This window comes from Phacochoerus africanus, chromosome 2, assembly GCF_016906955.1.
Source record: "Phacochoerus africanus isolate WHEZ1 chromosome 2, ROS_Pafr_v1, whole genome shotgun sequence".
Classification (NCBI taxonomy): domain Eukaryota; kingdom Metazoa; phylum Chordata; class Mammalia; order Artiodactyla; family Suidae; genus Phacochoerus; species Phacochoerus africanus.
In genome coordinates, this window is record NC_062545.1 from 231,613,367 (window position 1) to 231,640,033 (window position 26,667).

The 26,667-nt window shown below is 39.5% G+C and overlaps 2 protein-coding genes across 5 annotated transcripts in view; one reads left to right on the forward strand and one right to left on the reverse strand.

Moving 5' to 3' along the window:
* The window catches only part of GCNT1 (glucosaminyl (N-acetyl) transferase 1), a 164,764-nt gene extending 138,895 nt beyond the window's left edge, over positions 1 to 25,869 (forward strand). Inside the window, exons 4-5 of the transcript XR_007133238.1 lie at positions 24,372 to 24,474; positions 25,671 to 25,869. The gene's annotated coding sequence lies outside the window, so the exon portion shown is untranslated. The remainder of the gene's footprint in view (positions 1 to 24,371; positions 24,475 to 25,670) is intronic.
* The window catches only part of PRUNE2 (prune homolog 2 with BCH domain), a 266,403-nt gene continuing 247,618 nt past the window's right edge, over positions 7,883 to 26,667 (reverse strand). For 2 of the 4 annotated variants that reach the window (XM_047767792.1, XM_047767791.1), the window contains 3 exons: positions 26,217 to 26,315; positions 22,695 to 22,730; positions 7,883 to 11,122 (listed from right to left, as the gene is read on the reverse strand). In XM_047767792.1, the coding sequence (XP_047623748.1) occupies positions 11,092 to 11,122; positions 22,695 to 22,730; positions 26,217 to 26,315 (166 nt within the window). In that variant the 3' untranslated portion in view covers positions 7,883 to 11,091. The remainder of the gene's footprint in view (positions 11,123 to 22,694; positions 22,731 to 26,216; positions 26,316 to 26,667) is intronic. The other 2 variants (XM_047767794.1, XM_047767793.1) reach the window with 1 other exon arrangement.

The window sequence follows — 26,667 nt, forward strand, 5'->3', positions numbered from 1 at the left end:
GGACAAAACCTTTGGGTGAAGGGTAGAGCAAATGATTTGAGTTTATTGCTGAAACATTTCTTGACTTGATACTTATAGGCACAGGTGTTTGAGCATCTACAGGAAAATGTGGGCTAGGATAGGTTGATAATGCTCTGTGTATTAAGAAACACTCTCAAATTGTCAAACTAAAAACATTACCTCTTGCAGAGTAAGTAAAAAATGACGATCTCAATTTAAAAATGGGTAAAGGACTGGAGTTCCTGATGTGATGCAACAGAAACGAACTGACTATATCCATGAAGATGCAGATTCAATCCCGGGCCTCTAAGGCCACATCCCTAAGCTAATCCTAGCCCCTCTTCAAGTCCCTGCTTGAGAAAGCACAAGGTTGCCAAAAGAATTTACTGTTAGTTCTAGCCAATCCCTGACTTTTGGCCTTTTCTTGGAGCATTTGGTAAAAATTTAGGACTCACAATTGCGAATCTGTTACAGGACAGAAGTATGTGTGCCCAATGCACAGTGAGGCCATACAGTACTGAAACGGTGGGATTTGGTGGAGAGAAAGGTTTATTGCAGGACCATGCAAGGAGACTGATGGCTCATGTCCAAAAGAGCCCCAAACACCCTGAAGCAAAGCCCTTTTAAAGATGCCATGAGGGGAGTTCCTGTTGTGGTGCAGTGGTTAATGAATCTGACTAGGAACCATGAGGTTGTGGATTCGATCCCTGGTCTTGCTCAGTGGGTTAACGATCTGGTGTTGCCATGAGCTGTGGTGTAGGTCGCAGATGTGGCTCGGATCCTGCGTGGCTGTGGCTCTGGCGTAGGCCGGTGGCTACAGCTCCGATACGACCCCTAGCCTGGGAATCTCCATATGCCGCAGAAGCGGCCCTAGAAAAGGCAAAAAAGAAAAAAAAAAAGACCAAAACAAACAAACAAAAGACACCATGAGGGAGGTGTGTGGTTGTTGTTAAAATTTCTTGGTGTCAGATCCTTTGTTCTTGAAGCTGTCCACATAGGTCGGGTTATAATATACCTATAAACCTCTAACAAAACAAATGTTATTCTCTGTTCTGTAACTCTTTATCTAAAAATGTTATACTCTGGAGTTCCCGTCATAGCTCAGTGGTAATGAAACTGACTGGTAACCATAAGGATGTGGTTTGATCCGTGGCCTTGCTCAGTGGGTAAAGGATCCAGCATTGCCGTGGGCTGCAGTGTAGATCGCAGGTGCGGCTCAGATCTAGTGTTGCTGTCTCTGTGGTGTAGGCTGGGAGTTACAGCTCTGATTCCAGCCCTAGCCTGGGAACTTTGAGATGCCACAGGTGCGGCCCTAAAAAGACAAAAATAAATAAACAAAAATGTAATGCTCTTAAAGATTACAGCCTTAAGAATAGGCTATCCTATTTATTTCAGGCTATAGGAAGTATCCTTTTGCAAAAGGTGCAGAGCCAGGATGACTAAGCACAAGTGACAAGAGGACAAAGGCTTAAGTAAGGTTAAAATAAAAGGAACTGTCTAATACAGAGTCAGGTTTGTTCTTCTCTATTACAAATCCTTCCTCTGTCCCTTTGAAATGTATATGTATCTCCTACAACTCCGGAGTGTCTTTTTCAAGGACCTGGAAGACATTCCATTAAAATGCAATCATCAGGAAGGATAGGGCCTGTTTCCTAACCTCTGTGGAAGGATAGAATCCTAGTTTCAATAATGGCCAGCTAGCAGAGCCAGCTATCCTCATCAGCATTCACCCTGACCCACTCTTTGTAATTTTTCACTTCCCTGACTCTCCTGAACCCCAGCCTCCCCTCCTCTCTCCTCCTTCATTTTCCCTTTCAAACATGCAGTCATCTCTGTACAAATCAGAGTTGCGTTCAGTTTACACTGAATCTCCTTCCCTATTTTAATAGCATATTACTTATTAAAATCTGTCCTTAACATTTTAACTGGTACCCAGCTCTACTTATCTTTGACAGCACATGTGGAGAAAACCATAGTCTCACATAGTGAGAGTCTAAATTAGTAATAATTATTCCTTAGGTGGTTTAAAATGTTTATCAACAACTTAAAATTTTTTTCAAGTGAGGTAGTATACTACTTCTAGGAAATTATCAAAAGGATTTCTGGACATGGAAAGATGATCAGAACACAAATTCTACCATTCTCTTTATATATTTATTAAATTCATAAAGATGCATCTGGAAAGATTTCCCAAATGTATTAAAATGTATTAATAAATAGTGGTGTGATTGAGTGGTAATACTGGGTGATTTTTTTTTTTTACTCTCTCTTCTATACTTTCAATTTTATTTTTTAATAAGCAAGTACTGCATAGAAGAAAATGAAGCTGTTTTATTTTATATGTTGAGAAAATCAATTAGAACAAGAGATATCAGTGATCATTATCAGAAAAATTCAGATATGCAAGGACCATTGGTCTGTGTGACTGTCCCAGTGCTGTAATTCACCAGGTGTGTGATCTTGAATATGTCATGTAAGCATCAAGTTCCTACCACAGTGTTATTTCACTTTAGTTCAGGTGGTGATAGCAGGACAGACTATTTTCTTTTCCTCTTCTTTCTATTCTCCTGTATTTTCCAATTTTTAGAAAATGATCATGAATTACTTCCAATGATGGCTAGTAACCAATATGAAACTATACAAAGCTTGCTCATTCTGCTTCTAAGAAAATGATGGATAACCAGTATGGACTTTTGGGCATTGTTATTCCGATGAGGAAATAATTTTAAATATAAAATGTGCAAATAATTTTTATATTAGAAATCATTGGAAATTCCTTCTCTATTGGGTTTTCAAATAGAAAAGCTTTGTTATGAGTCTCTCTGGCTGTAAAAATACTCCCCCCCACCGCAATTAGTAAGTGTTAGGGGGTTGCTTGGAGTGAACAACTATCCTGCTGTCCATCGAAATTTTTTTTGCTATTTTTTATTTAATGATTTTAATTTTTTTCCCATTATAGCTGGTTTACAGTGTACTGTCAATTTTCTACTGTACAGCAAGGTGACCCAGTCACACATACACATAAACATTCCTTTTTCTCACATTATCATACTCTATTATAAGTGACTAAATATAGTTCCCAGTGCTATACAGCAGGATTTCATTGCTTATCCATTCCAAAGGCAATAGTTTGCATCTATTAACCCCAAATTCCCGGTCCATCCCACTCCCTCTCCCTACCCCCAGCAAACTTCATCAAACTATAATCAATTGATCAATTAACTAATACAGTATAATGTGAACTCATGGAATCTTTATTCAATAGGTTATAATCTGTTAGCATGATTATTTCTTTTGCTCCTCAAATTGTCCCAAATCTGGCCAGTGGGAACCCCATCAATCTGGCTTCAGTGTTCTTTGACATGTCCCCATTAAAAGCTCTTTAGATAGCACCTTCATCAGGTGTTCACATGAATATTACCAGGATAAAATGAGAAAAACACAAATCAGTTCTGAGTTGTACATGTCAGCGATGAATAAGTGAATCCAACAAGGAAACCCAAATCAAGCAACAATCTACAGAATACCGTGAGGGCTCTTCTTAAGTGTCATCAGCATCATTAAAGACGAGAAAAGACTGAAGACTTGTCCTAAATTGAAGGAAACTCAAGACATGTCAACTAAATGCCACATCTGGTTCTGTACTGGATCCTTTTGCTTTAAAGGATATATTTCAGTGGGTTAAACTTGAATGGCCTCTTTGGATTAAAGGGTGGCATTGTTTCAATATTCATTTCTTTGTTTTGATAGTTGTATTAGGTTACCAGGAGAATGCCCTGGTTTGTAGGAAATATACTAAATGTGCAGGGGTGAGGAGGCATTATGTAGACAACTTTCTTTTATTTCAGGAAAGGTCATTTCTTATACTGTTCCTGCAAGTTTGAGCTGATTTCCAAATAAAAAGTAGAAACTAAAGGTAAACTGAGCAGAGATAAGCAATGGAAAACTTGGGAGGAGCTAGAGATGGAGTAAGGTAGAGGATGGTATAAAATAGCCATATCTGAGAGAAGAGGAGGAGGATTAAAGAGAATTAGCTGATTTAAAAGAGGAGGTGGGAGAAGAAATGAGATGCTAACATGGTTGACAGAGAGTAAAGTTGGGTTGGCAGTGGGCTTGGAGAAGTTGACAGGTTAACAAGCAAAAGGCCGGGTGAGTGGGAAGATGAAGAAAAGAGGAGGATGGGAGGAAAGAACGAATATTTATTGAGTGTCTTCTATGTATTAAGTACAGATTGGGCATTTAAATCCCATTTACTGCTTATGTAAACTTGTAAGATAAGAGTTTTATCCAGATTTTAAAAGTAAATAAACTAAGGTTCAAAGAAGTTGAGTAGCCCAAATTAATAAAGCTGGTAAGCAGAACCCAGATTTCAATCCCAGTATGTGTGGTTTCAGTGACAATGGGATAGGAGAGAAATGATCTCATCAGGTCTTAGAAGGGAGAGAATTTAATGATTTTCCCTGAGAGATTGGAAGGGGCACAGAGACTGAGTGAGAAGATGATGGTGGGGGTTTGGAGGTCAGGATTCAATCCACGTCTTCAATAATTTAAAGAAATGTGAGAGTTGAAGTCATTCAGGAAATGGTGGAAAAGCAAAGAGAAGTATTGAGAAACACCATCATTTACAGGTGAGAGGAGGCAAGAGGAGGCAGAGGAGCTCAAAGAGGAATTTGCAGAAGGCTGAGGGAGTGAAGTGGTCCAGTTCTAAGAAGGCATCTGATGATCCCCACTTTCCAGTATTCACAGCCTTGTGTATCCTCTCCCGTTGAGTGTGGGCTGGATCAATACAGTGCAGCAATATTGACAGGATGTTACATCTGTGCTAAGGTTACAAAAACTGTAACCTCCATCTTGCTAGCCAATTCTTTCTTGTTGGTTTCAATGAAAAGATGTGCCATGTTGGAAAAGACCATGAGGCAGAGGAGGACAGCCCTCATGGTATGAGGCCCTCAGTCCAACAACTTTTGAGAAAATGAATCCTGCTGGTAACCATGTGAATGAACTTGGAAGCAGATTCTGTGTTGAACCTTGACTGAGTCTTTTTCCTCTTGTGAGGGGGGAACAAAATCAGAAACACACTATGTCTGTCTGCCTGTCAGCCCAAGAGACTTCTTGTCTCTCTTTCTTTTGCATTTGGAAAGCACAGCAACATCTGAGTAGCGTTTTGGCATTAACTTTTGCCTCCTCATCTTTTGGGGTCCATTCCTCAGCACACTAACTTTTTTCTTCTCTTTGTATCTTTTTTGTTTATGTTGGGCTTTTGTTTTCATGTGTGTGTGTGTGTGTGTGTGTGTGATTTGCAATGATGTACTTGCCCAGCTAACCTCTGAATTGCACTTTTTGGTAAATATATGTAACAATGAAAAGATTTTTTTTCTTCGTGAATTACTCTTTATTTAGAAAGGTCCAGATTCTGCCTGGAAAAAATTATTTCCCAAATCTGCAGAACAAGGGCAGAAAATACTCTACAATTTAGGTGGAATAACAGATGATAGTAAAAATCTTTCCCTGTGTCTTTCAACTTTGAATTTTCATAAGACAGGAAGGCATAAAAATGATTATTGCTTAAACCTGATACTTTTAAATCATGTGCCAGTTTCTTGGCAACATCACCCCTCTTGATGGAGTCTTGTGAGGGACTCTGAGCCAACAGTGTGATTGCAGCCTATGAGAGACTTTGAAGTGGAGGCCCAGCTAAGATGTATCTGAACTTCTAGTCCATAGAAACTGAGTTAATAATTGTGTGCTATTTTAGACTTCTGAGTTTTGAGATACAATCGATCTTCATTATTCAAGTATTCCATAATTGCAAATTCACCTACTCGCAGTTTACTTATGACCCCAAACCCACACTCATCTTGCTTTCATGGTCATTTAAGAACATGTACAGAGTGGTAAAAATTTGAATTGGCTGATGTGCATGTTGCCAGCTGAGGCAAGGCCTTGGCTTCAGTTCTTATACCATAAACAAATGTCCTTTTTACAAACTATTTTGGTACCATGCCTTTGGTGATTTTTGTTGGTATTTCACTTTTAATTTTCTTTTCTTTTCATTTTTGTCTTTTAAGGGCTACACCTGTGGCATATGGAGGTTCCCAGGCTAGGAGTCGAATCAGAGCTGCAGCTGCTGGCCTATACCATAGCCACAGCAACTTGGGATCAGAGCTGCATCTGCCGACCTATACCACAGCTCATGGCAACACCAGATCCTTAACCCACTAAGCAGGGCCAGGGATCAAACCCACGTCCTCATGGATACTAGCTGGCTTTGCTACCACTGAGCCATGATGGGAACTCCCAGTATTTCACTTAAAATGGTCCCCAAGCATAGAGCTGAAGTTGTTGTCTAATGTTCCTAAGTGCAAGGAGGCCGGGTGATGTGTCTTATGGAGAAAATTCATGTCTTAGATAAGCTTTGTTTGGGCTTGAGTTATATTCAAGATTTGGCTGTGAGTTCAATGTTAATGAATCTATAGCATATGTTAAAGAAAGTGTATTTAAGCAGACACACATAAAATAAGATTAGGTAATGATCCGTTGATGGAAATGTGGCCAGAGGCTCATAGGAACCTAACCATTTCCTCTAGGGGTCGTGGTCCAATATGTGTTAATTCAATGTTCTCATTGCCTTTTTAGGACATAACTGCCTAAAATAAGGAGAATCTACTATAATCCTGTTATGTAGAAATAGATAATAAATATGGGAGAAAACAGGGCAATTCAGTTCACCAGTCTTTGGGAGAAGCTTCACAAGGAGGACATCATGACTAAAGGTTAAGGACGTAGGTTTCCCACTGTGGGGTGAGGCACGTGGTGCTGAATGGCAATTATTAGTGTCACTTTTTGGTTATAGACCAAAAAAAATAATAACTTTGCTTGGCTAAAGAGAATTGCTTTGCATGGATGTAAGTGAAACTCTCTAGGAAAATTAGCTTCACAGAGCAATTTCCCTGCTCCATAAAGCCTAAAGTTGTGTGAGGACTGATGTGTCAAAAGGCACCAGTTTAATTAAAAGCTCCATGACAGTTCAGGGTGATGTAGCCCAGGGCAGGCTTACGACAGCTGCAGCAGCACCGATTCTGCCAACACAGGAAAACGGTTCAACTATGTTCCCTGTGCTGAATATGGGAATAGTCCCTGAGGACACAAAGCACTTAACACGGCTTTTCCATGATCTATAGCTGAAAGTTTAAGGTATTTTATGTACTTCAACCCATGACAAATTCTTATTCATTATGATTTTTGATTAGGCCCCTAGCTTTATGCTGGATCCCCATTCCTACCCTTAACCCCCTATACTCACTGTAATGAATGTGCTAAGTCATTAAATATGCACAGACTTGGTGTAATATGTAGCACTGTTTGTGTGTGTGTGTGTGTGTAGGTTTAGAATTTACATAAATGGCCCTATGCTATACTACTGAGTTCTTTTTCCACTCCACCCTGTGAGTGTTGCTCTATCAACATGTCATTTGTTGTTTCTCGGAGATGGGTACCATAGCATGGTATGTGTCCACCACCTTTTACCTATCTTTCCCCTAGTGCTGGATGCTTAGCCTGCCTGCCTTCCCACGATCATGGTTAAGTGAAGGGAGCAGCATGAATAAGTGTCCACCCTGGAGTATCATGCTCTTCATTTGCCCATAATTCTCAGTCTTCTCTTGTCTTTCTTACCCAGAGGGTAAACAACACATTTTGAGAGCTCAACTCGTTGAGGCATGGAAAGCAAAAATGAAAAGGGAATAAAGTTTGGGTGACAAGAAAGCCAAAATTTTACTGTCCTCAAATACCAAATGTCTAGCCAGACTGAGATCCAGGTAAGACTACTGCAAAGTAAAGCCAGAAATAGATTCTTGCTGACTCAGAGAAAGCACACCATCACTTGTGGAATTAATTTTTATTTCTGAATTATACAGAGAGGCTATATATACTTAAATATATTGTGTTGTTACATATTTTTTATAGTATTCACACTATTTAGGTAGAATTTATTGATTTATTTACTAAAACAAAGGTCTAATAGATACTTTATTCTGAGCAATCCAATACACAGTAGAAAAATCCTTTAAACATATAAAAGATTAATTTGTGCACATCTAAATGTTTCTAAGGGAGCAAACTACAGAGGCATTGTGACTAGATGAAGACTGCAAACATAGGACCATAACTGAACACTTAAAATGAGACCTTAGTAACACAAAGTCTTGGAATAGTGACTTCTCCACATAGGTCAGAGCATGTCTTAGAAGATTAACCCCCTAAAACACTGTATGGCTTCAAAAGGAACTTCTGGGTTTTCTTCCACCCCCAGCCATTGTCTTCAAACAAACTTTCTTACTCCCTGTCCAGATTTTTGTTCTTTCTCCTGATCAAGGAGCTAAATGAATAGCAGTTGCCACTTTGGGAAAACAATATGTTTGCCCCAATGACCCCCTTGGTTCCCTTTACTCCGAATCTATAGGAAAAGTGCAAATAATTCCCAGAAGTCAGAACCAAAGCAAGAATGCTCTGAATGCAAGAGCTAGATAGCTAATGATGTGGATGTTTACATCTGTCTACCTATCTGCTGAGGGATGTTCTTTCAGGATTCTTCTAGGATTCTATTTATTTGGTTTGAATTTACATGGAGGCTTTTATCTAGCAAGTGCAATTAAATTAATTTGTCTATTTAAGATAATAAGATAGCAGATGCCTAACTGTCAGAACGGTTATACAGCCCATAGAACAGCCCAAACAAAATCATTGACTGGGAAAGATGCTCATCATTTCCATGTAGGAAGATGAAGGTTCAAACAGCATACCTGTAACCAGAGCAGCCTCCCATGAACAGGCTGGACAAGTTCAAAGATGTGAATGATGAGATTGGTCGTGTCGTTGACCTATGACAAGAGCCCTTTATGGACAGCTCTATGTCCTCAGGTTTGCAGTGCTAAGCTCAACACTGGATTCTTTATTACTTACTGTGTCTAGGAGCCCATATCATTCATCTTCCAAAATGGGACATGTCTGAGCCATAGCAAGCATTGTTAATAATTGTGCTAGGGCAACAGTGAACCAACTGGGTAAACACAGTGGAAAATCGGGTCATTGTGCTTAGGGCAACGCTAAGTCCTGGGAGAGGCATGATGTAGGCTGCCAAAGGTGGAGGTGGGCTGTGGCAGAGGACGTGCTCCAGGGGTTTTCTCTCAGACAACCCAGATGTTATGAGGAAGAAGACCCAACAAGAATGGCTTACCAGGATACTAAGTCGAAAGAGACCCCGGGGGGAGCAGAGAAAATTGTGGCTTATAGAGGGAAGACAGCTGACCTGTGTGTATGAGAGCGTGTCTGGAAGGTGGGCGGGGGATGGATATGAAGCAAAGGAGGGGAGTGAAATTCAGTCACCTGTGCAAAGGTGTCTACCCAGGGCTGAGTGTTCCCATGGCTCTCCCGCGTGTCGTCACCACCCTAACACTATGGTGGCACCCCTTTCATGACCACATTTGAATTTTTGCTAGCTAATTTGTAATAGGTGATACTGGAGACCAAGAATAGTTCCCAGAGTTAGGATGGGACTTCAGCAACACCTGTGAGTAGGATTCCCTTTGGGTCCCATAAACACAACCCAAGCCAGGCTTTCATGGTTGGGACTCCTTGCATTTTAATGACTTTGGATGCCAAAATTTTCTTTTTTCAAGAGTAAGGGAGTTCGCAGCCCTACTTGTGCATTCTGTTAAGAGAAACCAATATCTGAATACTAAAGGGGAGGGGCCAGGATGTACATGCTGGTGCAGGGCTCAGCAAATGCTTTCTATAAAAAGAGGAAATATTTTAGGCTCTGTGGGCCATGTGGTCTGCCTCAATTACTCAACTCTGCTGCTCTAGTGCAAGAGTAGCCTTGGAGTATGTGAACAAAGAGATGTGGCCATGTTTCAATAAACCCTTATTTATGGAGACTGAAGTTTGAATCATTTTCATGCATCATGAAATAAAAAAAAAAAAACAAAAAACTGTTTTCAACCCAAAATACAAAAACCATTCTTGACTAGAAGGCCATACAGAAACAGGTGGGGGCTCTGGATCTACCAGCCCCTCTTTCTGTCCGAGGCCAACAGATTCTAAGTCACATTGGTATTTTAAAGGGCATATGATGACTATAAGGGACTATTTTCCAAATGATAGTACATACTCATATTTAATTTTAAGCCGGTGATTAGATGAGAGAGGGCTAAAGCAGATTACTTTTTATAATGCATGTGAGAGAGCAATTCAGATAACTGAATTTACCAAATAATGAATTTCTGAGTGGCCATCTTACACTGAGGCTTTGGCACTTAAAATGTAAAATCTTTAACTAAGTTTATAACCTAAAGCACAGACAGCTACCAAAAATAAGGACATTGTTCCTTAAGTTTTTCAGTGTGGATATCTTCAACATCCATTGGAGAAATGATTTTTAAAAAGACCAATTCACAGAAAACATGACGCCCCGTTTGCTAGCTAAAAAATTAATGTGAATTAGGAAGCCTGGCTTCCTTTAGAGACATTAGAGGTGATTCATGTGGACAGGAAACAAGTGGGCACTTGGCTGATGGTGGTGTCACATCTGTGTCTAGTTCATGGCTATCTTAAGCAAGCTTAGGATCTTAAAGGTGGAGTTATATGTGGTCAGCTTTCCTAGGGAGAGTTGAGCCCTATGTATTTTAAATCTAAGTTGATCACTGAGGACAAATCCAGCTAATCTATGGAAACAAATCCACATCCAATGTTGAGTGGACTGAAGTTAGCTTAGTGGTCAACACCAGTCTAAGAAACAAAATACCACTGCACCACCAAGGGTTAAGGAAATATTGAAATGGAAGGTCCTATTTTCTTGCTAAAGTTCAACTGAAATCTCTGAGGCACATCATTGGCAAAATAGCAAAATATACACAGTTTCACAAAACATGTTAAGTGTAAACAAATTCTCTTACTGTTTTTCCCCTTAGAAATTTAGAATGGCACCAGGTAGTGCAAAGTGGAAAAAAAGTACCATCAGCCCTGTCTCTTCCAGGTAGATATGTTTAAACAGAACCATGAAGCAGAGAAGCATCTTCGTCCAGCCATGGCCACCTAGGGCTTTTCTTTCAGCTTCAGATGAATACTTTGGGGAAGGGGGGAAGAGGAAAAAAAAAAAGAGAGAGAGAGAAACATGAGAAACTGAGTAAGACATAGTAATGATCTAGAGAGGACTGTGTTTGTTTGTTTGTTTTTCCTCAAAGGACTTAACTGAAAGTAAATCACGCACATTTCTCATTCTAGGAAAATCTGGTAAAACACAACCTTCCTCTAGTTGCCAAGGCTTTCTCTAAAATATGGAACCTGTTTATTTTTACCAGACTGTTTTTGGAAGCATTTTACGCCTTTCAAAATGATCTAGGGGCTGAAGACTGGTGTGCAGGCTAATTTTTAAGTAGGTTAAGATAAGGAATGTTTTTGGAAATCCACCTGTTTTTAGTAAATGACCTTTCCCTTGTGGGGCAAATAAATGATCAGCTTAAAATAAGGAACATCAGATAAAGGCTCAATTGCAACACTGTAGTCAAACAACAAACGACAAAAAACCCTCCAACATTTTCTTTTCAAACAATTTTTTTTTCCATTATAAAAGAGGCACATGTTTGTTTTGCTGTTTTTGAAAAAATACAGAAAATTATGAAGAAAAAAAAGTTGAAAAGTCACTTGTTGGGCCACCATTCAAAGAAAGCCAAACAGCCTATTTTCATGCATAGTACCTTTGATGCTTCCCCCAGAGACATTTTGTCTTGAAGTTTTAAAAATTATAGGTTAGGTTCATCAGAAGTGCATTTCTAACATGTGAAGTTATAAACTTGCTACCATATGTAAGACCCTGGAAACATGAGCTAAATGAAAGAAGCCAGCCCCAAAGCCCATGTGCCATGTGACTGAATTCGTATGAAATCCCTGGAAAAGGCAAATAGTCAGGAAGTAGGTTGCTGATTGCCACGAGCTTGGGGTCAGGGACATGGGGAGAGACGGGGTTATTTTTTGTGGTGAGGAAAACGTTCTAAAATTGACTGTGGTGTTGGTTGCACAGCTCAGTGAAAATGTTCAGCCACTGAATTGTTCAGTTGAATAAAGCTATTATTTAAAAAGCATAAGTCAAAACCACAGTAAGATACCAGACACCCACTAGAATGGCGACTATTGCAAAAACACAAAACAAAAGTGTTGGTGAAGGGAATTCCCGTTGTGGCTCAGCAGAAATGAATCTCACTAGCATCCATGAGGACACTGGGTCTATCCTTGGGCCCATTCAGTGGGTTAAAGGATCCAGCATTGCTGTGAACTACGGTGTAAGTCACAGACTGGGCTTGGATCAGGTGTCGCTGTAGCTGTGGCATAGGCCAGTAGCTGCAGCTCTGAATCCACCCCTAGCCTGGGAACCTCCACATGCTGCAGGTGTAACACGAAAAAGACCAAAAAAAAAAAAAAGTGTTGGTGAAGATGTGGAGAAAAAGGAACCCTTGTGTACTCTTGGAGGAAATGTAAATTGCTGCAGACACTATGGAGGCTCAATAACTAACTAACTAAATAAATAAAAGAACTACCACGGGACCCAGCAAGTATACATCCAAAATAATTAAAAATGTAAAATAACTAAAAACAGGGACTCACAGATATTTTTACACCCATGTTCAAAGCAACATCATTCACAATAGCTAGAAGCAATCCAAGTGTCCATCCATGAATGGATAACAAAACATATTCTATACATACAATGAATATTATTCAGACTTAAAAAGGAAACTGACACTTGCTACAAAATGGATGAACCTTGAGGACATTATGCCAAATGAAGTAAGTCGGGCGCAAAAAGGCAAATATCATGTGAGTCCACTCATATGAGGTTCCTAGAGCAGTGAAATTCATAGAGACAGAAAGCAAAAAGGTGGCTTGGGAGCTGTGGTTCAATGGGGACAGAGTTTAGTTCTGCAAGATGAGAAAAGTGCTGGAGATTGGCTGCCCAACAACATGAATGTATTCAACGTTACTGAACTGTACACCTAAAAAAATGGTTAAGCTAGTATACTCTGTGTCAGGTATATTTTACCATAATTTAGAAGAAATCAAGAAAGTGAGTGCTAGCATTACCCTGGTCCACACATCCCTCCCCAAAGGCAGAGGTCACTTCACTCCTGCATCCTCTTTCACAGCATGTGCTTCGTTCTCTGTGCTTCTGAAGTGTGTGTGTGTGTGTGTGTGTGTTGGTGTCCACAGGTGTCAGGCATCCACCTTCCCCTCCAGCATACATGGAAGGAACTCGCCATCTAGGACACCTGCTGATTTCACTCTTGCCCTCCAACATTTTCTAAAGCCAAAGGATTAGCCTACCTTAATGGATTCTAAGAAAAGCTTGTTTTAAAGAACAATTATTGAGTTTGGTACTAACCATGTTTGTTTGTTTGTTTGTTTTGTCTGTGGGTCTATAAGTTCATTTGTATCACCTTTTTTTTTAATATTTCACATATAAGTGATAACACATGATATTTGTCTTTGTCTGGCTTACTTCACCTAGTATGATCATCTCTCAGTCAAGGGAGAAGAATCTGAATCACTTTGCTATACACTTGAAACTAACACAACATTGTAAACCAACTACAATTTTTTTTTAAAGATGGAAAAACGTCTACTGAGTTCCTGGATATGTAGGGAATAAGTCAAAAATGTTTTCAGGCCATGTGTGTCTCCTTTCCACTTGTGAACCTATCAGCTTCCTAGTATCTACCAGAGAAGAGGGCTACCGCCAGGGAACAGAGGAAGAACCACAGCCATGAGGAAAAATGCTTTGTTTGAAACAGGCAGCTTGGGAATTATGTGTGGATTTTGCTTAGATCTGCCTTTCCTCCTGAACCTTAAGTCTGCGTTTTGCAGAGGTTACTGTTCTTTGCTTGTGCAACTTGCAGCAGCTGAGCCCTGTTCATCCTCACACTTCTACAAATGAAGCCAGTGGTAACTCGCCCTGCCAACCCATCTAGTTTACATTAGTAAGGTATCTTTCCTTTAAAATACCCTCAGCAGTTCTATCACTTATTATCTCTGGGACCTTGGCCAAGTTACCTACCTTCTCTAAGTCTCCGTGTCTGTAGCTGTAAAACAGAATAATCACCTATCCCTCACGGTTTGTGAAAGATTAAGTCTGAATGTTTTCGGTGTTACACACTGAACACAGAGTAAATGTCTGTTATCAGAAGCAGTAATATTAGTACTAGGAGTAGAATAGTAGTAGCTCAGTGTCTTTCTGTAATGGAAAATTCATCTCCCCACTTAATGACTTAACAATAATCTTGTCTCCTTTGGGAGTTTTCAGGCCCAGCCATACTGACTGTCTGGAAAGGCCAGGTTGTCATGGATATTAATCTCTTTTTTATGCCCTCAAGGATCTGATTTGTTTTCTTGTCAGCAGGGTTTTACCATGGAGGTGTCTTCTTTTTATCCACTCTGACCCCTAGATCTTTTTCTAGTATGCTTTTAAAAACAGGTCTTTCTTGCTCTCATTTTTGCTTCAAAAATATACTTCCCAGCTGCAGTTTTTGCCAAAAGAATGTATTGTTTGATGATTTCAATTTCATTCTTACACTCAGTTTCTTTCACAGACCAAGAGAATATTTATTAAGCCAAAATTTGGGGCACAATGTCTGAAAAGTGTGAATGTGGATCAGAATATTTAAAATCATACTGAAAAGTTTGAAGAGTCACTTTGTTTCACTATCCAGGCTCCTGGTAAAAATCTGGAAAAAAGCACACCATTTTGAAACACCTCATTTTTCATACCTGAAAGGTAAATCTTTCAGGGTTTAATTTATCCTTTCAGTTTTTGGTAAACAAAAAGCTGAAAGATGGAAATTGAATAACCCAGTTTTTGGAAGAAGCAGGAGTGGATAAAAGTGTATGATTTTAAAGTAAATACAGGAAACTACACTGATGATTAATTTCCAAGACAAGAGGCTCTATGAATGATGCTACTAATTTAGGTCTCCCCACACAGAACCATGTCCCCTGGGCATATATACTTTTTGTGTGTGTAAAAATATAAAAAGTCATGTTGGCAGTTTTAGGAGGTCGATGAATAAATAAAGTCCAAACCTGAAAGTCCAGGAGACAAGCACCTAGGGCTGCTTTAAAAAAAAAAAAAGAAATAGTATGCTTTTCACAGGGAACTATATTCAATATTCTGTGATAAACCATAATAAAAAAGAATATGAAATATTATACATTATATACATTTATAACTGAGTCACTTTGCTGAACAGCAGAAATTAACACATTATAAATCAACTATACTTCAATACAATTTTTAAAAATCGTATGCTTTAGAGGAAGCTTATTTTTAATCAGAATTGGAATAAGAAAGGAGTATTCCTCATTGGGCAGATGGGCTTAGCTTCCTATAACCCATTTTCCAGTGCATGATAGTAACTCTCTGATAAATTTCTATAGGCCATTTTGGATTCTAATGTATGTTAAATGGAGTTCCTTACAAAATTTTTGTTTAGTGATAAAAAGAAACTCATATTTTCTGTAGGAAAAGCAGGGAGATGGGCTTAACCTTGCCTTCGCTCCCTGAGGAAAATGAGAGGCCATTACACTATCAGCACACATTTCCTTTTACTCTTGGCCTAAATGAGCTCCTGGAAAGAGCCTTTGTCCATTTCTGCAGTTCATCCATTTCATATTCGCTAGAGAAAGTGTAAAATGCTTCCACACAGGTACCAGATGGGAAACAAAGCCCCTTATCCTAGTTCTAAAGCCAGCCAGAAATCCAGGGTCGGAAGTCAGCAGAAAAAAAATTTTGGCCAATCTGGCCTGTCCTGCGGGGTCTCATCCCTGCACTGTGATCACTTCCCCGGGGAGGATAGGCAAAGGAAAGAGAGGTCTGAAGAAAGGGAAAGCACGGAGAGGGATCCATTCTAGGACATGGAAGTAACACTAACAATTCGCAGCACCCCCCTGCCCCCATGTCGGGCCCTGGAATGAGAGCCCCAAAAAGCAGTGCTTTGTCCTCTCCCCAACCCAAACAGCACTGTACACGGACGAGGAACCAAACAGGCAGGCAAAGGAGTGGGTAAGCCCGAAGATGTAGCAGCTCTAGGCTAATGAGTGACATTCTGACCACACAGCTCGTTAACTGTGGGCGCAGAACTCTACTCTAGGGGGTGCTGTTTTGCTGGGGGAGAGATTTGTAAAAAGATTTTTTTTTTTTTAATTAGATGGGCTAAGGGCCTATGGTATTGTGTTTTGAAGAATTTCGTGTGGCAGTTTGCTTGAAGTAATGACTATCTACATCTTAAAGAGGTGGGACCAGTGTAACCTTCAGAAAAGTAGCCGCGCGAATCCAAAGGTCTCTTTTACAGCTTTTGTTCTTTGTGTATTGGTCAGTAAAGACCTTCTCTCTGGAGTGTTTGTGCATAAACTTACTTAAACTGCGAGGTCACCATGGCAACTGCAGAACCATTGTAGGGGGATTTTTCACTTTCCCCTCAGACCTCCTCCAGGGAAAGGACGTCCCTAGAGAACAAACTGTGACCATAGCAGATACTTTAAATGCAATTTTCCCCACTTCTTCTGGATCACTGGGAAGAAGGTCAATTAAATTTTCCATGACTCAAAGCAAATTAGGAGCCCCTGATTGGATGGTCAAGTTCTCCTAGAGAGCATGATGGGGACCACAGGTTATTCCTTGAAAATGACGGATAATAATGAATTCTGTTCTCTTAAGTGACTAATTTTGTCTCCCATTGGTGTTCAGATTATATGAGAGGTTGAACACCCATGCTGGTCTTAAGACCATCTCTCTAATTTCAAAACCCCACTGGCTCTGGAACTTCCCCGCAAAGGCTCCATTCCCAATCCTGGGCCATTCTTACTGTAAAACATTGGACTGATTGGCTCATGTCTCCATGCCCCTCTTTCCTTATCTGCAAAATCAATCTAAATGGCCTATTCTGAGGATAAAAATCAGATAGTGTGTGTAAAGCTTTTAAGGCAGAACCCGGTACGTGGTAAGAACCCAATACGTTTTCAATTTTTACTTCTTTAGGATAAAACTAGATGGACTAGATCATTTCTTTACTCCTATCCAGCCTCTTGAATCTCAACTGCCTCTTGAATTTTGCAAACAAGGCTGTTTGCTCTCCCATCCACCAAAATAATTAATTCATATAGAAATCCCTATTTCACTAATTAAAATAGAAATGATGTAATTCAGAAAGCAGAGTTGCATTCCTCTGGCCCAAACGTTTTTACATCTGGCTCTAATATTCACTTTCTCGTTTTTTTGGATTGGAAAAACAGAAGACATCTAATGGTGATCATGAATGAGACAGTGGTACTCTGGCACATTTCTCTTTAAAGTTTCTAATTTCAGGAATAGAGAATATGATAGCTGAACATCTAAATGGTGTTTACCCAATCCTCATGTATTTTTTTTTCTGTCAGAGCCCAGCCATACAATATAAGTAACCACATAGTTGTTATTGATGGTAAATTCTTACTCCTTCTCCATAGAAGACATTTCTGGATCATTGTAAAGGCAGCTAGTTCTGAGTGCAAGGAAAAAAACAGAAGCAGTAAACATTTTCTCCACTGTTAACACTTTGTAAACAGGACAGATTTAGTATGGTCCCATTGCTACCACTGAACCCATCTACACCTGAACAAATGATGAGATTAAGCTATGACTTTTTACCATCGGTTTTGAAATAGAGTCATTGCCCATGATTTAGAAATATAAAAGGAAGACTGAGAACCCCAAACACCTCCAGTGATCTCTTCTGGCTTTTTTTTTAAACAACCCCCCCCCCCCCAATTTTTCAATTTATCTTATTTAGGAAACATAGTATTGCAAATTTTTATTTGCACCCCAAATAAGATAATAGTTTATACACCAAGGATATCCCTTTCAAGCAGCCTAATTTTATTTACATATGAACATAGTTCACAACAGTGAAGATTTTCCAAGACACTAAAAGGAAAAATGCCAGCATCAGCTTTCCTTGTTGATGTTGTTACAGAAAAATAACACGTTACTATCTTGTAGCTGAGCTGTGTTCAGGTCAAACAAGTGACTCCTAACATACCGAAACCAGTCATGTCCAGAAAGAAAAACATAGCAGTTCTCCTATGGCACAGCAGGTTAAGGATCCGGCTTGGGTCACTGCTGTGGCACGGGTTTGATTCCTGGCCAGGGAACTTCCACATGCCAGAGGCATGGCCGAAACAAACCAAAACAAATAAAAACCAAGAAGAAAAATGTAACCATATAAAATCAGAAAGTTTTATTATGGTGTATAAATGTGTTTATTCTTTTCTGTGTAATATTAGCTGCTTTCGATATTCCATGTTGGTGTGATTCTTCTTTTAGCCAATTTCAAATATGCTTTATATTAATTTCCAATTAATTCTACTTCAACTGTTACTTCCTCCCCTCTGGAAAATATTTTTATTGTTGGCAAACAAATGCAATTTAAAGAGATTTTGTGATCCTTTTCATACGGAAGAGGTCCTTTTGCAATGTGAATAATTTCGCAAGCCAGGGTATCTGTTTGCACCTAAGAGGTGAGGTTATTAACATTAGGTATTTTGTTGAAAATGGCAGAAGGCTAAGCTCCCTGAGAAGGACAGAGGGCTAGCTCCCCCTCTCTCCCTACCCGTCTGATGGTGGTGGTATTTTTATGGAGGATATTTGGCAACTCTAATGAACAAGGACAGTCAGGCAAGTGCTGACAGTGTTCTAGAAAAACCCAGTAAAGCTGGAATGGACTCAAGAAAGGGCAATCTTCCAAACCCAGCTTTTCTGCTTTTTAACTTTGCGTAATCCTTCCAAAGCAAATGGCAATTTGCAGTTCATGTAATATTGTCACTCCAAAGGCAGCTGATGGATTCTTCCCCATTTTCAAAATAAGGAGCCGTTTATTTTATATATATTTTTTTTCTTTGAAAGTGTTTTCAAGAGTATTTTCTTTCCTGTCTAAAGGTTTATGGAAAAAAATAAGCCAGGCTGAGGAAATCGCCTTCTGAAGGTCAATTAGAGGTGGTAGTGGTGTGTGAGTGTGAGTGTGTGTGTGAGTGTGTGTGTGTGTGTGTGTGTGTGTGTGTGTGTGTGTGTAGGGACAGGGTGAATGTTTAAAAACACGAGTGGGATTAAAGCAAAATAGGAGACAGATAGGCTTTGTTCCCCAGCAGGGTCTATGTTTGCTTTTGTTAGAACTGGCCTGGAGCTTTCTAGTGAGGGTCATGTGGAAAGTCAGGGTGCATCTGTTCACACAAGGAACCTGGTTTACCTTGGCTTCTAGAATCTAACCATAGATCTTCAGCAATCATGTTTTCTAAACCCAGAATCATCATCTACAGTCTGTCCCTGGCTTGGAGGACCATTTCAGAGGCTGAAATGGAGTTGAGAAAATGTAGTCAGTGTGCCGAAATAGTGGGATTCTGAGGGATTTCAGTCATCGGTGGGGTCAGTAGAGTACAATTCTTCCTCCTTCCACATTTTCAAATGTGCAAAGATATTTTAATTCCTTATATTGGTAATGTCCCCATTAAAAGAAGTAGGATCAATTGGAGGAGAATTCAGACAGATGGCTTACCCACTGAATCTGAAGCAAGAGCACAGACCTAGGACAAATCTCATTATTTTTACTCAGCCATGTACTTTAAGGTGGTGGTTCTCAAAGCAAGGTCCTAAGATGGGCAGTACTGATATTCCTGGGAACTTGCTAGAAATGCAGATTCTCAGGCCTGCTGAACCAGAGTCAAATGACTCTGGGGCAAGTTAAGTTTGAGAACCACTGCTCCTGATCTTAGTCTTCTAAGATCACATTCACCAATTTATGCAGTAGACATTCACTGAGCATGGAGTATGGATTAGGCATGAGCTTGGTGCTTCCTGTAGGAAGGAAATAAATATTGCAGGTCCACCAAGACCGTTTAGATATTTGGGGAGAGGGTTTGTGCAGGTAGTCAAGAGACCAAAATGAAGAATTTGAGAGAAAAAAAAAAAAAGAGAAAGCTGTACAACTAACCCCCAAATGATCCATGTTTTCCTATGGTAACTAAGCTGGAAGAATAGAAATATGGAGGGGAATATCTAGTGAAGGAGGCAGGATTTTTTTTATGGTAATAATGACATCATGTGCCTATGACTATAATAGGTTTGGCTGGAGAAATTATTGATGTTCTTTCTCCATCTTTTGTCTTGAAAACAGCTCCTTAATTACAAAAATATGGCATCCCTAAAAAATGAACTTGACAGGGAAATTAACAGCTACTTCCGTCTCTAGCGAATCTTGCAACAGTGCAATGTGAACACAGACAAATGCCAAAGAGGCACGTGACACCAACATTCAGTTCCTCAGTTCCTAATATCTTCCTTACTTCCACAACTTCTTGTTTGTCACAGTTGAGTTAGAAACTAAGAAGATTCTGTTAGAGTAAAACTTTTGTAAGTTGAGTATTGCTAGTCTAAATGGGTGTCATTTATCTTGAAAGAAAACTAGAGTATAGGGATCTTTAAACTCCACTAATGCTAAACTTTAGAAAACTAGAGTATAGGGATCTTTAAACTCCACTAATGCTAAACTTTCTAAAGCAAAAACCTTTCCTCGAATTTTTAACCCAAAAGATATACACTCTAAGCAAATAATTCTACAGATTACCTCCAAAAAAATGTGCTATAGGAAAAAAAGTCTAAATGGATTATTTTCATGAGGAATTGGCATTTATACCTACTTAAGGAAAAATTCACTAATTTAGGTCTTAATTTAGAATTTGTGGCTGTTTGGACACTGTCTAGGCTTTCTGCTTTTGCAATAGCTATTAAAAATGAACAGGTTATAAAAAATAGTGTAAGCAACATTTGAAATGGAGAAGCTTAATACAGCAAGTATTTCAAATAGTACTTGTCTGTATTTAACACAGAATGTCAGAAAAATTACTTGTGATCTAGGAATAAATTATTAGATATTCTTTAAAAGCAGTGCTTTCTATTGAAATCTACTTGTAGATTTTTATTAAGCAGAGATGCAAACAATTTCTGTCTAGTGGAAAAGATAACCCTAAAGTTAGTTTATTGTCCTATTGAACATTAACCAGTTTTTTATCTAAACCAATAATCTTATCCTCATGCTCCTTTATATAGTGCCTAGAGATAAATAGCTTTTCAAATACTCTTTGAACTGTTTTGACACCTACTGGTTCATTCATTATATAAGTAGTTTCATAAAATCATTGGCATGTATTCATTTTATGTTTGCATTCAAGTTATGATTTTGCTATTTTGATACACTGTAATAACAATGGGCAATGATTTTTTTTTTCAGTCATCCAAATAGCTCAGAAGCAATGTTAAGCAATGTTTTCAAGTCAACTAAATAAGGTGTCTTTATTTATTAAAAAAAATTTTTTGGGGGGCTTTTTAGGGCCGCACCTGCAGGCATTTGGAAGTTCCCAAACTAGGGGTCAAATTGGAGCTGCAGCTGCCAGCCACAGTTGCAACGTGAGATCTGATCTGAGTCTGCCACCTACAATGCAGCTCACGGCAATGCTGGATCTTTAACCCGCTGAGCAAGGCCAGGGATTAATCCCGCACCATCAATATTAGTCCACTTTGTTACTGCTGAGCCACAACAGGAACTCCTAAATAAGGCGTTTTTTTAAAAATCTTGAAAATTCATGATGTTAGTTCTACATAAATATTACAAATTTTAACTTGCCATCATTTCTTTGCACTAGTATGAATTTGTGAGGTGTTGCTGCCTCAATATATCTAAGTAATCTTCTGGCTGTTATATACATGTGGCAATGCCTGTGACATGTTTTTTTGGTGTGCTGCCTAAAATTGCACGTATATTAAAAAAAAAGGGTAAAAACAAGATAACCAAGGTCATGGGGGTGGGGCACAAAGAGATTGTAATATAAATAACAGAAATTGCATCTCTCATGGGACAAAGGGAACTTTTAAAGGGCGGCACTGTTATCTGGATGCAAGAATGAAACACCAGGCATGCAGGTTTTCTCAATTCATTCCTGAAATGCAAGCCAACATCACGCCAGCTGCTGAATAAACCAGGTCTTACTTAGCTGCTTCTGATGCTTCCCTCAGTTCTTCATCCAGTCTGCATGAGCAAAAGTTATGGTGTAGAAAAGAAACGAAACAAAAAAAGCAAGCAGAGTGTGAGAGAGTCACCCAGCAAAGCAGAGCCAAACGTAAGTGGAGCAAATGTGCTTTTAAAAACCAACCTCTGGAGCACTGAGACACACTCCTTTGATAAAATGTGGTGTTTTAAGAACTCCCATTCAGTGTTTATGTCTGTTTCCTTTGCAAAGTCCTTCATGAAGGTGGATATAAAAGTTGCAAGGAGAGCAGAAACATGCTGGCTGAATAAAGCTGAAACATCCACAGCAATTGTCGGGTACCTTTAAAGTTAGCTTGCAGCCTGGGCCAAGTCAGGGACTATCTGGTTTAGTAGGTTTCAGTTGCAAATTAGGTTGACCTCAACAGCTTTACACACAAGACAAAGACTGGAAATGATATACTACAAGGGGCTGATACCAGGACCTCTTGCGCTGGCAGCATGTTGAGGTCACCTACAAGAAAGACACCGGTGTACACACACAGAGGGTCCAGCGTGAATTGTACATAAGGAGATTTTTACCTCACACTTCTTTTATAAGCTCTCTCTTCATCATACCTTACAAGATAAAAAAACGAATGCAATGAGGAAAACAAGTAGACAGATGGGAAAAAATGACAGGTCAGTGTTTTACAGAACAGTCAAAACATGAGAGGAAAAGCCTAGTCAAACATTCATCAGATTACCTCTTGGGAGAAATCTTATTTTTATTAGACATAATCAATGATTTAAAATTTATAATCATATACAACCAGTCCTCATTATTTGCACATTGCGTGTTTGCCGATACACCTACTGGCTAAGCCATAGTGGCAAACTTCAGAATCAACACCCATGGCACTTTCATGGTCACTTGTGAACATTTATAGAGTGACCCAAAATTTGAGTCACCTGATGTGTGGGTTCCCAGCTGAAGTGGAACCAGGAGAAGCTCTGCTTTCTCGTCTCAGCTCTCATGCTGCAAACAAATGGCCTTTTTACAGTCTCTGTACTGCCACATTTTTCTCATTTTTGTGTTTTTGCTGGCGATTTCTTTATTTAAAAGGTTGCTCAAACATTGTGCTTAAGTACATAATATAGCGTTCCTAAGCACATGAGGCTGTGATGTGCCTTAGGGAGAATATATGTGTGGTGGGTAAGCTTTCATCAGTGAGTTATATTGTATGGGTCATGAGTTCAAGGTTAGTGAACCAACAGTGTAGATCAAATACGGTATCTTTAAACCGAAATGCACAGAAAACAGGTTATATGTTAATCAGTAAATGAAAATGTTGTGACTGGGTGCTCAAAGAAACTTAGCCCTATATTCCTCCGAGGCAATGGTTCAGTGCTTGTATTTGTAAGAACATCACTGCCACAAATAACAAGAATTGTAATCAATGACTATAAATCTGTTTTTCTTTCAGTTAAGCCTTTTGATGATAGGCTCCATTCCAGCTGAATACTGGTCTCAGGACTGGCTGAGATCAGATCCTCTCAATGCTACTACGTAATAGGAAGGAGCTATGGCTTGTTATCAATTAGGAAAATGGCATAGTATGAAAATGAGGCAATGAGGGTCTCTGTTACAGAAATGAGAGAAAGGACATCCAGAGGAGATGGACTTCGAAAGACAGGAGAAGTCATGGACACGGGGGGAGGATGGGCATGGTTGTAAATTTCTTCCTCCAGGGGTAAAGCTTTCCAAATGGAACCCTTCCTCCTGAAGAAACATCCCAAACTGGAGTCCCTGAACACTGCTAGGTGTAGATGAATGAAAAGTACCTAAAGCCTGTCTAAGTTCTCCATCAAACTTTCCCATATGATAATGAGTCTCTAAAGGCAACACAGTGGGGTGGGGGCAGAACCTCCTTGCCTGCCCGCTTGCATCTCTCGTAAGTGTCCTATCCTAATACAGCTATTTCTTGCCTAAACTAAATTTTAAAAAAAGCAATACAATGATAATAAGTAATATTCTGGATTACCAGCTTTGTGCCAGGAGGCTTCCTGAACACCTTATGAACACTGATTTCATTCAGTCCTTAGGAGTTTTCCATGAATTAATTGTTCCTTCCTTTCTCATATTATGGATGCTGAAGCTGAGATTCAGAGAATTTTTAATAGGTTGTCTGAAGTCTCAGAGAGGCAGGTGGGAAGGTTCAAATCTAATGCTAAGCCTCCAAAGCTCATTCTCTTCTCTTCTTTTTCCTGCTGCCACAGGGGAAGTGGTACAGTATTTACCTAGAAAGTGGCCAGTGCTCATTTCCACTTGAAGAGGGAATGAATTTGTCAACTTTTGCAGAGAGAGACAGCATTATAAGAGGTGGGTGCTCCAGTACTTTTTAATTTATATATATATATATATATATATATATTATTTTTTTTTTTTTTGCCATTTCTTGGGCCGCTTCTGCAGCATATGGAGGTTCCCAGGCTAGGGGTCTAATTGGAGCTGTAGCTGCCAGCCTACACCAGAGCCACAGCAACACGGGATCTGAGCCACATCTGTGACCTACACCACAGCTCACGGCAACGCCGGATCGTTAACCCACTGAGCAAGGGCAGGGATCAAACCCGCAACCTCATGGTTCCTAGTCGGATTCGTTAACCACTGCACCACGACGGGAACTCCAGTACTTTTTAATTTAAAGACTAGAAGTGGGATATGGGGGAGGGGGTGCCTTTTTTGAGGCAGGAGGCCAGAGCTGTGCAGGTTATGGGAATGCTATGAAGCTAGTGATGGTAAGAGCCACCATTAGGAACTTATGAATTATGAACACCGCTTGATTCAGCTGAGACAACTGGCAAATGTTCTAAACCCAGTCAGTATCCTCTGTTTACACCTGATATTGGGATGTAGGAAAGTCAGATGCAGCTTACTCCTGAGCTTTGACTTTAGATGGATATTTTAAGGGAGGTAAAGAAAGCTGCTAGAAAGGGGCATGGGACTTTTGCTGCCAGACTGACTTGGATTTGAATTCTAATTCCATCTCCCTTGTTCCTGTTTATACTCTGCATAAGTAACTTCCCTTTCCTATGTTATCTTCCTTATCTATAAATGGGAGTTTACTGTGAGGATTAAATGAAGGATCTAAATAGAGCACTTGTGCCCAGCAGTAGAGACACATTAAATGATAGTCTTTTCCTTCCAGTTTTTGTGGCCCCCCCACCCCGTTTTTTTTAAGTGAGGAGACTCTTTTGGAAGCCCAAATTGGGAAGTCCATTTTGCTTTCCATTTTTTGGAGAAAAATGGGGTATCCTTGTCTGCTTTCTCTGAGCTGATGGCTACATGCCTCCTGATTCTAATCAGACAGAAAACGAGTGAATCAGACAGAGTGAAAGAAAAACATGATCGACAGTAAACAATAGTTCTTTGCAACAGTGAACCAGTGAGGAGGGTTCATTCTCCAGCATCATGTTTTGAAGTCCCAGCTCCAAGCAGTTGTTCAGTTAACTTTTTACTTATTATTTTTGCAGCATAATTCTGCAACCTTCAGTATCCATGCTTTCTTCCTACAGGCTTCCCCCCTGTACTGAATGAAGAAATTATTCCTAACTACACCACTCACCACTCTGCTTTATCTTTCACCTGAAGGGAATCATGAAGAGAAAGGACTTAGAAAAAACAGAGAAAGGGTAATTTTTTTCTCTTTTCCGAGGGTCAAGCAGATAAATTGTTTTACAGAAGACAATAAAGAAATCCATGGTATGCTCAGAATCTACTGTATCTGTGTGGCATGAGAGACACAAGTAACACATATACTGATTAAGGTTAAATCTATGCTTTCTCCAAAATGGTAGTAAATTCAAGGTAAAATCAGCAAATCTCAGTAATAGCAAGAGAAGATTATGTGAGAGAAGATTATGTGAAGGAAGATCTGAAAGAACAGAACAGTTATCTCTGGGTTATAAGAAAAGAAATATGTTTATTGGAGAATATTTCCTATTTGTTTTAAATAGGAGATAATGGCATCTCCCCATATTCCAGAAATGAGTTATTTTCCAGTCTCCTTCTGCAGACATGCAATTATTTCTTACCACATCTTCAAAACCCCCAGGACTTACTTGATGATGCTCTCTGGAATATGGATGCAATCCATTGGGATCAGCCCACTGAGTTCTGATAAGCTACTGACATATTTAATTTTACTGCTGAATTTTGAACTAAAAAAAAAGAAAAGAAAAAAGATATTAGTCGCTCCTTCACCCCTCCTAAGCCTGCGGATTCTTCCTGAAAACCCTTACCACCTTGCCCCAGTACTCTTACTAAGAAGAAGGACTCCATTATTTGGGTAGTTACTCTGTGTCAGATACTGTTTTAAGTAGTTTATATAGACTAATTCATTTCCTATGACAGCCTAACAAAGCAGCTACTATTAGTATTCTCTTTTTAAAGATAAGGAAACTCAAAACAGGGAGTTATTTGCCCCGGTTTCACCTTAGGTTAAGTGGCAGAGGCTAAATTTAAAGTTGGGCAGCCTGAGAGTTCCTGTTGTGGCTCAGTGGGTTACTAACC